General features: G+C 34.9%; 1 protein-coding gene across 10 annotated transcripts in view; it reads right to left on the reverse strand.

The window, feature by feature from the left end:
- ZNF385B (zinc finger protein 385B) overlaps positions 1-15,116 on the reverse strand; it is a 416,540-nt gene that overhangs the window by 72,517 nt on the left and 328,907 nt on the right. For 5 of the 10 annotated variants that reach the window (XM_028830892.2, XM_028830897.2, XM_077956604.1 and 2 more), the window contains 2 exons: positions 8,798-8,836; positions 4,432-4,542 (listed from right to left, as the gene is read on the reverse strand). In XM_028830892.2, the coding sequence (XP_028686725.1) occupies positions 4,432-4,542; positions 8,798-8,836 (150 nt within the window). The remainder of the gene's footprint in view (positions 1-4,431; positions 4,543-8,797; positions 8,837-15,116) is intronic. The other 5 variants (XM_002808008.4, XM_077956605.1, XM_077956606.1 and 2 more) reach the window with 1 other exon arrangement.

Below are 15,116 nucleotides of genomic sequence, written 5' to 3' on the forward strand. Positions count from 1 at the left end.
AGTCTGGCATGGATCTCACTGGGCTAACATCAAGATGTCAGCAGGGCTGCATTCCTTCTGGAGGCTTTAAGGGAAAATCCATTTCTTTGTCTTTTCCAGCTTCTAGAGGCTGCCCACATTCCTTAGCTGGTGGCTCCTTCCTTCCCTTACAAAGCCAGCAATGGCCAGTGGACTCCTTGTCAGATGGCATCACTCTGACTGCCTCTTCCACCTCCCTCTTCTACTTTTAAAGACCTTTTGGTTACCTTGGGACCACAGGATGATCCAGAATAATTCTTTTATCATGAGGTCCGAATATTAGCTCCCTTAATTCCATCTACTACCTTAATTCCACTCTGCTATGTAAGATATATTAACAGGTTCCAGAAAGTAGGATATGGGCATCTTTGCCTATCACATCTATAAAAAGAGTACAGGAGCTCTCTATGTTCTGATAGAAAAAATTCTCCAGCATATATTGTTACATAAAAAAATGAAGGCAATGAAGGCAAAGAAGAGTGTCAATAGTATGCTACTATTTACATAGAAAAGGGAAGAAATAAGAATATGTAGTCATACTTAGTTATATTTGCATAAGCAAAACCTGGAAAGATATGCAAAAAATATTAAAGTGATTACAAATAGGGAATGACATGGAGGTTGGGAAGGTGAGGAAAGGGATAGTTTTTTCAATGTGTGTGTGTGTGTGTTTTTTTTTTTTTTTTGAGATGGAGTTTTGCTCTTGTTGCCCAGGCTGGAGTGCAATGGCACAATCTCAACTCACTGCAACCTTCCCCACTGGGGTTCAAACGATTCTTCTGCCTCAGCCTCCCAAGTAGCTGGGATTACAGGCATGCACCATCATGCCTGGCTAATTTTGTATTTTTAGTAGAGACAGGGTTTCACCATGTTGGTCAGGCTGGTCTCAAACTCCTAAACTCAAGTGATCTACCCATCTCAGCCTTCCAAAGTGCTAGGATTACAGGCATGAGCCATTGCACCCAGCCTCAATAGGTTTTTTAATATTATCATGGTTTGGACTATAAATATGTTATTTTTTAATTTGAGAGATTCATAATTGTCCCTAAGCCCCTATTATTCAGTCAGTGTTCAACATCTCTTGTTTTGAAGAATCTATCCATCATCAACCTCGTTATTTTACTCTTCTTAAATTAACTCTTCTAAATAGGTAAATCCTTATTTGTCAGTGGCTTTAAACCAAGCAGTTCTCTAACATTACATTAATGGACTTCATAAAATTAGGCATCTTTTGCACGATTTTTGCAATTTCATTCTGAAATCTGTTATTTGCATTGTATTGAGAGATGTTATCAAGCATCTGGCCTTTTGACAGTGAGAATGCCAGTGTTAAAGATGCAGCATGTCTTTAGGTGGGCATTTGTTTTGTAAGTGGTCAGATAAGTAATAAACATTTTCATGTCATATCTATATAACAACAGACTTTAATTTCTCTGTATAACTCTAAAAATTTGAATAATAACTGAGCAATACTGTAAAATGTACTCGAATCTATTTCTGTATTTATTATTGTGTCTATTCTTAGAAAAGTATTATACTTTCATTCTAGTAGTAAAATTGTAGCTTAATATATTTAGTAGTTATATCACTATCATAAATTAGTCTTCTATTTATAAAATATTTTGTGGCTCATATCATTAATTTTTTCTAGTTAGATTTACTAAGGTATACCCTACATATAGTAAATTTTTTTTTTTTAGGTGTTCAGCTTAATGAATTTTGAAAAACAAAGACTGTCATGTAAACATCACAACAATAAAGTTACAGAATATTTTCATCATTCAAAAAGGTTCCTGCATTTCCATTTGTGGTCAATTCCCTAACTTAACCTTCAGTCCCTGTTAACCACTGATCTGACTATCCCCATAGTTTCATCATCTGCAGAAAGTTATCCGAGTGCAATCATACAGCATATAGTCTTTGTGTCTTACTTCTCTCACTTAGCATACTGCCTTGGAGATTCATCCATGTTGTAGCATGTATCACTACTTACTTTTTACTTTTACTTTATTTCTATTTATTTTTATTTCTTTATTTCCATTGTATGGCTTTAACATAGTTTGTTTATTCACCAGTTGATGGACATTTGGATCAATTCCAGTTTTGGGCAATTATAAATAAAATTACTTTAAGCTGCACATATGGATAAATATATGTTTTCATTTGTCTTGGGGATATACTTAGAAGTGGGATTGCTGGGTCATATGGGAAATGCATGTATAACTTTATAAAGTTTCTTATTAATAACTGCCAAATTGTTTTCAAAAAACATTTTGTATTCTCACTAACAGTGTATGAGAGGTCCAGTTGCTCCTCATCCTAGCCATTTGATCCTATCAATTTGTTTAATTTTCACCATTCTAATAGGTGTAGTGGTATCTGATTTTGGTTTTAATTTGTATTTCCTTAATCATTAAACACATTGAGCATTTTTAAATGTGCTTATTCATCATTCATATTTCTTCTTTGGTAAAGTGCCTGCTAAAATTGTTTTCCCATTTTATCATTTATTATTGAGTTATAAGTTATTTACATATTTGTATGCAATTTCTTAAGCAGGTACAAATATTTTCTAGCAGTCTATAGCTTGTTTTTTCATTTTCTTAATAGTGTAACAGTGTCTCTGAAGAGTAGAAGTTTTAAATTTTGATGAAGTCCAATATATCAATATTCACACTTTCTATTTTCTAAGAAATCTTTGCCTAATGCAAAGCCAAATAGATTTTCTACTGTTTTCATCTAGAAGTTTAATAGTTTTTGAAAGTTTCTATTTTATGAATGATCCTATTGAACTTTTATGTTTTGTATCAGGTAGCAGTCAAGGCGTTTTTTGAATTTACATATGAATATACTTCTTCTAGCACTATTTGTTGAAAAGATTAGGCTTTCTTCATCGAATTCACTCTGCAACTTTGTTGAAAATCAACTGACTATATTGGTGCGAGTCTATTTCTGGACTCTGTTCTGTTCCATTGATCCATGTGTCTACCATTCTTTCACCAATTTCACAGTCTTGATTATTGTAGATTTTAGAGTAAGTATTAAACTCAGGAAGCATTAAGTCTTCAAAATGTGTCCTTTAAAAAATGTTTTGGCTGTTCTAGGGCTTTTCTTTTTTATGTATATTTAAGAAACAGCTTGCTATTTTCTACAATAAAAAAGCATTTTGGGATTTTGATCAGGATTGTGCTGGATCTATAGGTCAATTTGGGGGAGAACTGACATCTTAACAATATTAAGACTTCAAATGAATTAACACTGTATATTTCTCAGTTTATTTAGGTACATTTTGATTCCTGAACAGGAAGTTTTATGATGTACCAAAAAATTCGTTGGACTTTTGATTAAAATTATACTAAATATAATTTTATAAATCATGATAAACATCTCTTTTCCAATGACTATTTTTTATTATGCTTCCTATGTAGAATTATCAAAACATAATTTAATGGTATATGCAAACAAAAGTGATTATTATTTTAGTATTTCTAAACAACATTAATTCTGTAACAAGCTCTTTGCAAAATGGCTACAGGGGTCAAGTAACTCAGGAAATACCACATATTATACGCAGCCTTCAGATTCTGATTTACATCGGTCATTGGCTTTACTTGGTAATTGGATATTGTAAATATTCTAATATTGTTTATTTTGCTTTCCTGTTATTTTGTCTATAAATTTGAAAACCCATTTTCATAAAAGAGAGTGATTTGTTCCATTTTCTTGTTATCTTTTTTTAGCAGGATGGTTATGCTTGCCAGATAAAATAGTTTATGAAACTTTCTCTGTATTTTATGTTCTGGGAAAATGTAAATCATATAGGAAATTAATAATTCTCTTAGGTATTTAACAAAATTTGGCACAAATAGGAAATGTGGCACTTGATAGCTAATAGTAAAAATGGTTTTCTTCCACATTTATGGCATTTTAATTTTTAAAATATCTTCATTGCATTTTAAAACTTTTTTCATATTTTCTGATATTCAAGCATTTTGACAAGTAAATATAATTAGTGAGATTAACTGTAAAATGGTATAGTTGAGACTGACTGCATAGACAAATTCTTAATTTTTGATATTAGCCACTTATAGACTATTGTCTATAATCCTCTATTGGTTTTAAAATTTGTATTTTTTTTATTGTTGTAATGTTATTCTAGAAAATACTTTCAATGTGAGCTAGGTTGAATCCATGGATATGGACCCTGTGGATTCAGAGGGTCAACCATACTCTATTGTTCAAGTTTTAAGCATTGAATCCAAATCTCTTGGAAATCTGGCATCCTGAAATAAGTGGGCTACCAGTAGGAGTGGCTGCTAAAGAGTATGTAAATATTAAGAAATGTACATATGTAGGTCAATTAGACTTTTAGCTCTGACAAACGACAGAGAATAATGAAAAGGTGATACTCACATCCGAGTTAAAGCGAAGCTGACAGACATTACAAGAAATAACTTGTTTCTTCTTTGGGGGAATGGATACTCCAAATGTATGGTTAATAACCGCTTTTTGCACAGGATCCATCTGAAGAACAAATGAGAAAATAGTCTATTTGTAACTTCTAAGAGAAGACAATAGTGAGCAAATAACAGTAGTTGAAATATTCCATAGTTTAAACTTTTAGTTCCTAAACAAAGATAATAAAGAATCTCATTCAATAGTAATGTATTTGTCTCCAAAAATTAAACATGAAAACAAATGACAAAAATGAAAACAAAAAATGGCTTTGAAAACATAACTCAAAAAAGACCACAAGAGAATCACCATATTCCAAGAAACCTTATTTCTATAGAAGGAGCCTTGAAAAACCTTAGAAGAATCATAAAACAAGAAAACTTAAGATCCAAAGGTCAGGGTTAAAATTAACTTTTTTTTTTTTCTTTCTTGAGACAGGGTCTTGCTCTGTTGCTCAAGCTGGAATTCAGTGGTGTGATCATAGTTCACTGCAGCCTCAACCTCCTGGGCTCCAGTGATCCTCCTGCTTCAGCCACCCGAGTAGCTGGGACTACAGGCGTGTGCCACACTATGCTCAGCTAAAAATGTTAATGTTTTCCCTGTATGAGGTAATAATACTTAAGATGGCCCAAATGATGTCAATAACAATTATTACAAATATGTTTATGCTTCTTAATTTTTGATTTGTGGTAAAGTCATAAATGACAGGCTCTTATCAGAGCACAGGAAGTTTTGACTGAATATACATATTTTAAAATGATTTGTTAACTTTCATGTGCTATAGACTGAAATTCATTCTACTGAAAATGCATGTCACAACTGTACACTTAAATGCCTAAAACAGATTGGCTGACATGCAACCCTTGTTTAAATATTAATCAAGTAAAGTTTTGATTTATAGCTTGTGATTTTCCCCTTTTGGCTTGCATGTATCATACATATTCAGAGAAATATAGAGTGATACAAGTACTCAAACAGAAAAAGGATGGCACAAAGTCATTAAAACACTCAGGAAAAGAAACACCTAGATATGCAGAGCCTATGAAAAGAGACACAGCAGTGATTCTCTTGTGTACTCCAGGTAATAATCTCCAGCATTTACATCAAACAACTGGCAGTTCAGAAAACAACGCAGATGACGAGCAAAACATTACATAACAGATGTAATATGAACGAGGACAGATCCACTGACACCATTGTCTAGGAAATCTCCTGACGTTAGAGATTAAGATTGGATTAGTTGATGATATTTGACAGAGAAGAGAAATGAGTACTATCTCTGATATGATTATAAATCGACAAAATGCAAAATTAGCAATTAGAAGAAGCTAAATATATTAGAAAGGCAAGTGGATTGAAGAGTTATTGCATAATAAATTAACCTATTTTTTGGCTACAATTTCAAGAGAGATGACAGGACAATGTGTTCCCATTATAAAGAGCAGTTATGGTGGTTTGGGACACTTACAAATTTTAAGAGGGTGCCAAGTGCAGGGGCTTATGCCTATAATCCAAGCACTTTGGGAGGTGGAGGCAGGAGGATCACTTGAGCCCAGAAGTTTGAGACCAGCCTGGGCAACACAGCAAGACCTTGTCTCCATCTTAAAAAAAAAAAATGCTAAGGGGGAAGTTTTCTGGAGAGATAGCCTAATTATAATGTGATGGTTACACAAATCTATACATATGTTAAATTCACAGAACTTTCCCTCTCAAAAAGTCAATTTTATGTATAATTTAATAAGTAAAAAAGAAAAACTTTCTTAACGGTATTATGTTTAACTACTAAATCTAACATATCATTACTGGAAAATCTAGGGATTCATACTGTTGAAGGTCATAATTGATTGTATTAAATTTTATTCAATGAGAATGGTAATTTAAAAAACTATGTGATATAAAATCTCAAAAGGTCAGAAAATAAATTCCTAGTTCACTTTCTTATTTTATTCACAAACACGAATACTTAAATCTAATCTATCTATTTGCAAAATAGGAAACTATACTTTCTGACAGTTACCAGACATGGCGAATCAGTTTAGGCAGGCTTAAAAATAAAACAGGCTAACTTATCTTGGCAGGGTGAAAAAACCCACTGTTTTGCAAAGTTTATAAAACAAGAGCATTTTATTGAGATAGTTTCTGATCTCAGGCTCTGAAAAATACTTCCCATCTGGTGATAATGTGAACTACATAGGATTAAACTATATCACTATTTCCTAAATACCAGTTTTCTGCATGCTATTTTCATTATTTTTTGCCATATCCACACACTAATATTTTTCTTTAAATCAAATTAAAGTACATTTAAACAATAAATCATAGAATTAATGTACACTTTCTTATTACTCTTTTCAAAAAATATATTGAAATTAACATCAAAATTAAAACTTTCCTCAAAGTGAATCCACATATCCTAGCTGTTTCCATGCCTAAACACAGAAAGACAAAAGATACATTTATGAATATCTAGTTTCAAGTTCTTAGTAGACTATTTTAGTAGACTACTATATCTATTGACAGCTCCAGCAAGATCTTTGAATATAAATATTTCCATTAAGTTTTAAAAATTGTTAGCTGCCTACATAATTTTTTACATAACTTCTAATACAGTTTTTTTCTTTTTGTTTTTGTTTTGAGGCAGAGTCTTGCTCTGTGGCCCAGGCTGGAGTGCAGTGGTGCGATATCAGTTCACTACAACCTCTGCTTCCTGGGTTCAAGCAATTCTCCTGCCTAAGCCTCCTGGGTAGCTGGGATTATAGGCACCCACCACCGCACCTGGCTAGTTTTTTTCTTTTCTTTTCTTTTCTCTCTCTCTCTCTTTTTTTTTGTATTTTTAGTAGAGACGGGGCTTCACCATGTTGGCCAGGCTGGTCTCGAACTCCTGACCTCAGGCGATCGGCCTGCTTTGGCCTCCCGAAGTGCTGGGATTACAGGCATGAGCCACTGTGCCTGGCCCCTAATAGTTTTATTCTGCTGAAATCTCACATTTGCACCACATTGGCCTGAAAATATGCCTTTGTGTCCCCAAGGCTGAGAGCTCTCCATCCTGAAAGGTGAGTTGTGGCTGAGCACTCCACATAGAAAGGTAGGCAAGTTTCCATCCATCTGCTCTCTAAAAAGCAGACCAGACTGAGGAGGTTCCTTCATGAAACTCTTCCCAGAATTGGCTCCTCCAGTTTATATATGTAATCCTAAGTTTTCTCATAAAATCAACTAAATAAGCACAGCTCTTTTACACCTTCTTTGCTACTTATCATTAACTCTTTCTGCCTTTTCATCCTTTGGATAACTTATCACTAATTGTATCAATATTGTACCCCCCATCTGTCTCACTTGGAACAGATTTTCTTCATTTTCCTCTTAATTCTGTATTTCCTTAAGGTTTCTGGAAAAGATTCACTTTTTCTTCTAGTCTAAATCTCTTTTCTTCTGCTGTTTATCATAAAATTCTATAGTTATATTTTTGTATTTAAATGCCATTTTGGGGGACATGATTTAGTTGAATAGAGACTTTAACCGGAATAAAAAAGAATGTCCCACTTGTCACTTTATCTGATTTTGAAACAGACACTGTCAAACTAATGTTTTGAGTATTTGCCCTCTGATGCAATAACTACAAATACTCGAGTCATTTCAATGGGATCCAAATGCGACAGTAATGAAGAAGGCTTTCAGATACTTTTTAAAAAGTATAAAGTGGTAAAATTCTCAAGTTTTGTTCTTAGCATTAGTACAATGCTCTAAAAGCTAGATAAAATAACGATGATATTAGTTTATGTTAACTTAAATTTTTTCCTCTGTTAGTGCAATGCCAGTTCTCTGTAGTTATAATGAGATGCATGTAACTAAATCAATGATAATTCTTCTATTCTATCACCAAGTTTCAGGATGAAAAAAAAGTTTAGGATTAATAAAAACATTATCATAAATCTTAAAATGTGATAAATGCAAGTAACTCATTTTAGTATAGTCAAAACTATGTTTCTGTATCATAATGATTTCATGTGTAGACCACTCAAAAATTATTGGAGGTATTACAATCACATAATGAATTCTCATTTTTAAAGATTCATTTGGCATTTCACAGACATTTGATTGTTAAAAATGAACAAGTACTTTCAAAAATATTTCTTAAATGTTTATATCTTTTACATTTACAAATGTCTTATTAAGTAGTCAAATTAGCTCATGTTAGTTCACGTTGTGCAAAAAAAGCTGTCTATGGATTTAGAAAATTATAATTCATTAGGAAAAATACTAAAAATGCTTTTTTAAAGAAAAAAAAATACCCTACCACATACATCTAGCTACCAATATTCCTTACCTGGCAAAATTTATTGGTCCCAAATAAGCCTCTTCTTTTCTAAAAAATGTAAAAGTTAGAAGCAGTCATCTGGAATTTTGAGTCTAGGAAGCATAATTACATGAAAATTTAAAAAACCCATTTTCCTTGCTTTTCTTTGAGTAAAAAGCCTGAAACACTAACTAAAATGCAGCAAAAGTTAACACTTGCCACTTTTTCTAATGAAAGTCATGCAGAAATGAAAAGCAAGACCTATTAGTGCAATTAACTGCTAGGTAATAAAAATGAAAGATGAGGTTGTGGCTGTTACCAGGAATTGAGGAGGTAATTGGAGGCCATGTACGGACAAATTAACAATTATATTGTAGTACTTATAAAATAAATTAATGAAGCTGGCATTATCACACCATCTATTATATTTTCAATATCAAAATAAGAACAAGCTTTTTTTTTTTTTGGTGTATTCAAGATTACAAGGACTACAAATCTGTGTGAGTTTTTTAAAAAGAGCATTACTTTCTCTGGGTAAACCAAAAAGTAATTTACATCTCCACAGTGTAAAAAGTCATATGCAAATATGCAGCTGCAAGTGAAACCTAGACACAGGGAAAATAAACATACTGCAGCACTTCACTAAAGGTAGGATGAATCTAAGATGGGGGCTGTGTGCTCAAGCAACTTAACATAATACCAGATTATATTTAGACTCTAGAAAATTTTGCTATATGGGACTTTAGGCAGAGAAAATAGAATTGTAAACTTGTTTAATTATCCCAATACTTTTCAAGAGGCATGAAATTTGAGTTCTATTCTTGTAAGAGTCTTAAAAGGATTTAACTAGCCATCAGGTAACACTGGGATGGGAACTGGGCATCACCCCCATTACAAAACAAAAAGACCACTCGAGAATTGTACAGGACTTTCTTTTATCTATACTATTTATTTTATTCTCAGAGACTCAGTGTGTTGCTCAGTCTAGAGGGCAGTGGCGTGACTGAAGCCTTAAACTCATAGGATCAAATGATCCTCTCATTTCAGCCTCCCGAGTAGCTAGGACTACAGGCATGTGCCACCGTGTCCAGTAATTTTTTTTGTTTGTTTTATTTAGTGTAGAGACAGGGTCTCACTATGTTGCCCAGGCTGGTCTTGAACTTCTGGCCTCATGTGATCCTCCTGCCTTAGCCTTTCAAAGTGCTGGATTACAGACGTGAGCCACCTTGCCTAGCCCATACTATTTGTAAAAATGGGGAAATCTTACCTTAAACTTAATGATCTATTTTAACCAATGTTCTAAAAAGCATTTTGTAAGCATTTATTACTTATCCAGTATAGTAGGCCCTGGTAGCTCTTCTATTAAACAGAAATAGAAACCAGGTTCTTCACTTTTAAAATTTAAAGTCGGCCGGGCGCAGTGGCTCACGCCTGTAATCCCAGCACTTTGGGAGGCTGAGACGGGCAGATCATGAGGTCAGGAGATCAAGACCATCCTGGCTAAAAAGGTGAAACCCGGTCTCTACTAAAAATAAAAAAAAATTAGCTGGACGTGGTGGCGGCTGCCTGTAGTCCCAGATACTCGGGGAGCTGAGGCAGGAAAATGGTGTGAACCCGGGTGGCGGAGCTTGCAGTGAGCCGAGATGGCGCCACTGCACTCCAGTCTGAGCGACAGAGCGAGATGCCATCTACAAAAATAAAAATAAAAATAAAAAATAAAAAAATAAAAAAATTAAAGTCAGCCATCAAGCAAATATTTCTAGAGATCCAATATGTTTTAGATGCTGTCTCAGACTGGAGAGGAAGATGAGTAAAACACACAAAAAAGGGCATAATTTAAAAAGTGAAAAAGGTAGTACAGACTTTACTTAATTGGAGGCTGGGAAAAGAAGCTGCCATTAGGCAAAACAATGAGGCATGAGAGGCACAAAAAGGTCTGTCTCCTCTTCCCCCACTCATACTTTCTTTTTTTTCCCCTCTGACAGTGACATCCATGTGTTACTCTCCCAGGGGTATTTTCTTTTTCTTTTTTTCTAGCTGTGTAATAATAATAAACATCATTATAAGAGTAGCTTTGATTTACTGAGATTTGCTGGGAACTATACTAAGGAATTACCTCCTGTAGTCTCCATCATCACATGAGGCAGACATGATTATTATCCTCCTTTAACAAATGAGGAATCAAAGGTTTTGAGAGGTTCCGTAATGAATCAACCTCAAGTTCATAGGTCGGCATTCAAACACAGGTAGGAGTCTCCCTCCACACTGTTCCCTGCTAAAGCAACACTGCAGGAATCATGAGTGTATTGCATCGCACTGCTAAAGGGTATGAGTTTGGAGAAGAATGGATGAGCATTCCTGGAACTTCTGCAGCCTGGAAGGTAGCTATCTACACAAACCTAAGGTGCTAAAGGAAAAGTTTTCTGGAGAAGCGAGTCTAGGTTTTCTCTTTCTGACCCATTTCTGATATTCTTAGGATAAGCCCATTTCTTCCTGTGCAACTTCAGGAAAGCCATAAATAAAAATTTGGGCTGTCCTGTCCTCTTTCCTCATTATAGCTATTGGGTCTGCACACAGAGAAAAAAAAAAAAGTCCTGGGAATATTTAGAGATTACGTGTTTGCAAGTGGCAGTCATCATTTGCACCTGTCCTCGATTTGCTGCTAAGCAGACCGCGGCTACTAAACCCTTGTGACTTTGGGGCTTCTGGAAGTATGGCTAAGTATCAACTTTTAAACTGTGATATTATGGAATTACACTAGTACGAAAAGAATAACTATTTTTTATCCCTTCCTTTTTCAATATCAGCCTTATGGGAAAGGATGTGACGATAGGGTCTCAATAGAACTTCAGATACTCATGAAGCAACATGTTTAAGTGATAGCTGTGTCACCGAAGAGCAATATTTCTCTAAAGTTACTTTAAAATGGGTTTTGTCTTTCACAGTTAAAGACTCTGACCATATGCCTTTATGTTGATGTTGTAATTTTCAAAAATCCTTGAAAACTTGAATAGAAAGAAAATAGATACAGCAATAACAAAGACAATTTTTTTCTCTTAAAGATCAAGAAATACAAAGGATTGCATATTGTTGGCAACACTAGTTTAACCATAGAATTTTTTTTTTTTTTTTAATATACAGTGTCTCTCTCTGTCACCCAGGCTGGAATGCAGTGGCTCAGTCTGGGTCACTACAACCTCTGCCTCTCGGGCTCAAGTGATTCTCCCAACTCAGCCTTCTGGGTAGCTGGGATTCCAGGTTACGTGCCACCATGCCCTGCTAATTTTTTGTAGAGACAGGGTTTCACCATGCTTTCCAGGCTGGAACCATAGAACTTTGTACTATTTTGGATTTCAATTCAGAAGTTTCATTAAAAATAAACCACATGGCCAGGCGCGGCGGCTCACGCCTGTAATCCCAGCACTTTGGGAGGTTGAGGCAGGTGGATCACCTCAGGTTGGGAGCTTGAGACCAGCCTGACCAACATGGAGAAACCCTGTCTCTACTAAAAAAAAATAAAATTAGCCAGGCATGGTGGTGTGGGCCTGTAATCCCAGCTACTCAAGAGGCTGAGGCAGGAGAATCGCTTGAACCAGGGAGGCGGAGGTTGCGGTGAGCCACGATCACCCCATGGCACTCCAACCTGGGCAACAAGAGCAAAACTCTGTCTCAAAAAAAAAAAAAAAAAAAAAAAGAAAGAAAGAAAAAGAAAAAGAAAAAAAATACACCACATGGAACATTACACAGAGAGTGCATGCTACCATGGGATCTGCATGTTTGCATCTGGAGTGTGTAAAAGTTGAGGCTTGCCTTGCTGACACTGCTTCTCCTACCCAGGGCACCCCAACAAGGGTCCACCTGAATGCTATCAGTTCTGCTGAAAGGAAGATGAATCGCATGTCACTCTCTCCACAAACTGTTTATTAAACCAAGGGTCAAATGTTTGGGGTGATGGTTTCCTCAAGAATTCCCAGCTGTTTGCTGAAACCACATATTGGTTGTAGCTTGCAAGCAACAACATTAACTGGGCCCCTCTTTCACTGGGATACAATTACCCAAGCAGAAAGTTAACCAGTCATTCAGAACTGTTATAAAGGCAATAACAACACAACAAATATTTCAGAAACTAATAGACAGGTTACATTACATCTAAGTCCTGGATCCAGTAAAGCTTTATTACTATTGCTACTACTACTATTTTATCAAAATGTTGCAGGCTTTTAAGTATTTTGAGGCTGGTTGACTATTGGCAACATCTAATAGCTGCCGAAATTAAGTGGGACCCCAGGATTTCAGTTTTTCCCACTTTTCTAGAGCCTGCTTAATGGCAGTATATATTCCTGATAGAAAACACAAGGGAGTCAGCCCAGAGATGACACAGCCTATCAGAGTAGAGTACAGAATAGTATTTCATTTTTTCCCTCTGTTTTCTAAAATATGAATTTAGAAAGCTTGATATATTTCACTCCAATTCCATATTGTTAGGCTTCCTTTGAAAAGCTCTGGGATTTACCAAACAATAGTGTATATTCCATTGACAGAAAGGTTGACTAAAGTCAAGAAAAAAAAAAAATCCTGTGATGTATCTTGAAGATCTGTTTTGAAAAGAAGATGAAACTCTGTATTTTCTGGTCATTTTTTTGCAGAAATTTCATCTTCATTTTATTTTGGGGTTTCTGTCATAAAATAATGTCCTTTTTCTAGATGACTGGTTATAAGAGGTCCAATTCTTTCAGAGGTAAGGGTTTCATATCAACTTTAAATATTCAGTTCTCTCCTTAGGAATTTTTGCTCCTTTTCCACATATTACACATTTACAAATGCGTGATTTCTAATTTGTTCGTATATTTACTATATTTTTCTTGAAATTTTATTCATATAATAAAAGTTTATTAAGTACCTATCATGCATTGTTTTAGGAGCTGGACATATAGTGGAGAATAGGCTTTCAAAAATCCAACATTCTAGTTGGGAAGACCCAGACCCAAATCTCTAAAGTAATAAATAGGATCTTTTCAGAGCATTGTAAGTAGCATGAAAAAAAATAAAATAGAAGAATGGGAAAGAAACAATATTTTACCATGAAGAATTTTTAAAAACACATTTTTGTTGCCTTGATACCCACTGTAATTTAGATACTTTTACATGTAAAGTCATACCAAATATGCAAAAAAAAAAAAAAAAACCCACAAAACAAAACAACAACAACAAAAACTCTTCCATGATTTAGAGAATTTGATACAGAATTGTATGACTCATACAATTGGTAAAACCTGTAGACTAAGAGACATGCTCCTCCCAACACAGTCTGTCAGTCTGTGAGATATCTGCAGAGGACTTTTTTTTTCAACTACCAAGTAGCAAGACAACAACTGATCTCAGAGCTACCACCATCGTCACAATCCCAAGAAGAAGGGTAAACTAAAGTAATCTGCATTTTGAAAGTTATCTAAGGATGAGTGCTAAGTACTAGACACCTTTCATCTGGAGACCTTTCTAACAGGTTTCTGTACAGTGTGGTTGGTCTGGAACTTGGTGAGAGAACAGCAAAATGACCATGAGTTACTTCTTTTGTCTTTAAAATAAACACGTATGTTGTCTAAGCACTGAGTTGTTTTTGAAGATATTACAACAAAATAATGTTTTTCATCTTTTACATTTTTAGAACCATAAGGAGTTACCAAATGGTAAAAGTAAAAAAGCTAAAAGCAAATGAATGGGTGATTTCACCATCTCCCTCTCTTTAGTGAAAACCTAGTAATGCTTTTGACAGATAATTTTTAAACTGTTCTGAGTAGAAAAAAAAATTCTTAAGTTCTTTTTCAGACAGAAGTTATTTTGTTAATAAAAGATGCCATAAGGTTAGGCCTGGGTACCTGACTGAAGCTGAATGTCTAACTCTCACAGTAGATCCTTGTATGTAACAAATATGGTCAGTCCAAATGTAAAATGTTCCATTTTCCTGGCTAGCTCCGCATGCCTGGTGATTTTCCATGCTGCCCGGGATCAAGAATGATGCAGCAAAGCTGTAGTTATGCTGCTGGGTAATTTAAGAAGCCACATCAAAGAGCTTTTCAACAAGTTCAGTTTAACAAATAAGACTTTCAGTTTATTTCTGAAATGGGTATGGGACTTAAGTGTTTACTTATACCTCACAGTCACTAACATACAATACCCAGCAATGTTTTTGGCGTTGATGTTCCTATTTGAGTTTTAAATGAGTAAACTAAATAACTGAAATTCTATCACATAGGTATTCATATTCGGGTTTTAAATGCACACTGAAAGATCTGGTTGGTTAATGTGATTTATTAAAGAAGCCCAGACCACCCTCAACCCCAACTGCAAC

The sequence above is a fragment of the Macaca mulatta genome, chromosome 12 (assembly GCF_049350105.2).
Source record: "Macaca mulatta isolate MMU2019108-1 chromosome 12, T2T-MMU8v2.0, whole genome shotgun sequence".
NCBI lineage: Eukaryota > Metazoa > Chordata > Mammalia > Primates > Cercopithecidae > Macaca > Macaca mulatta.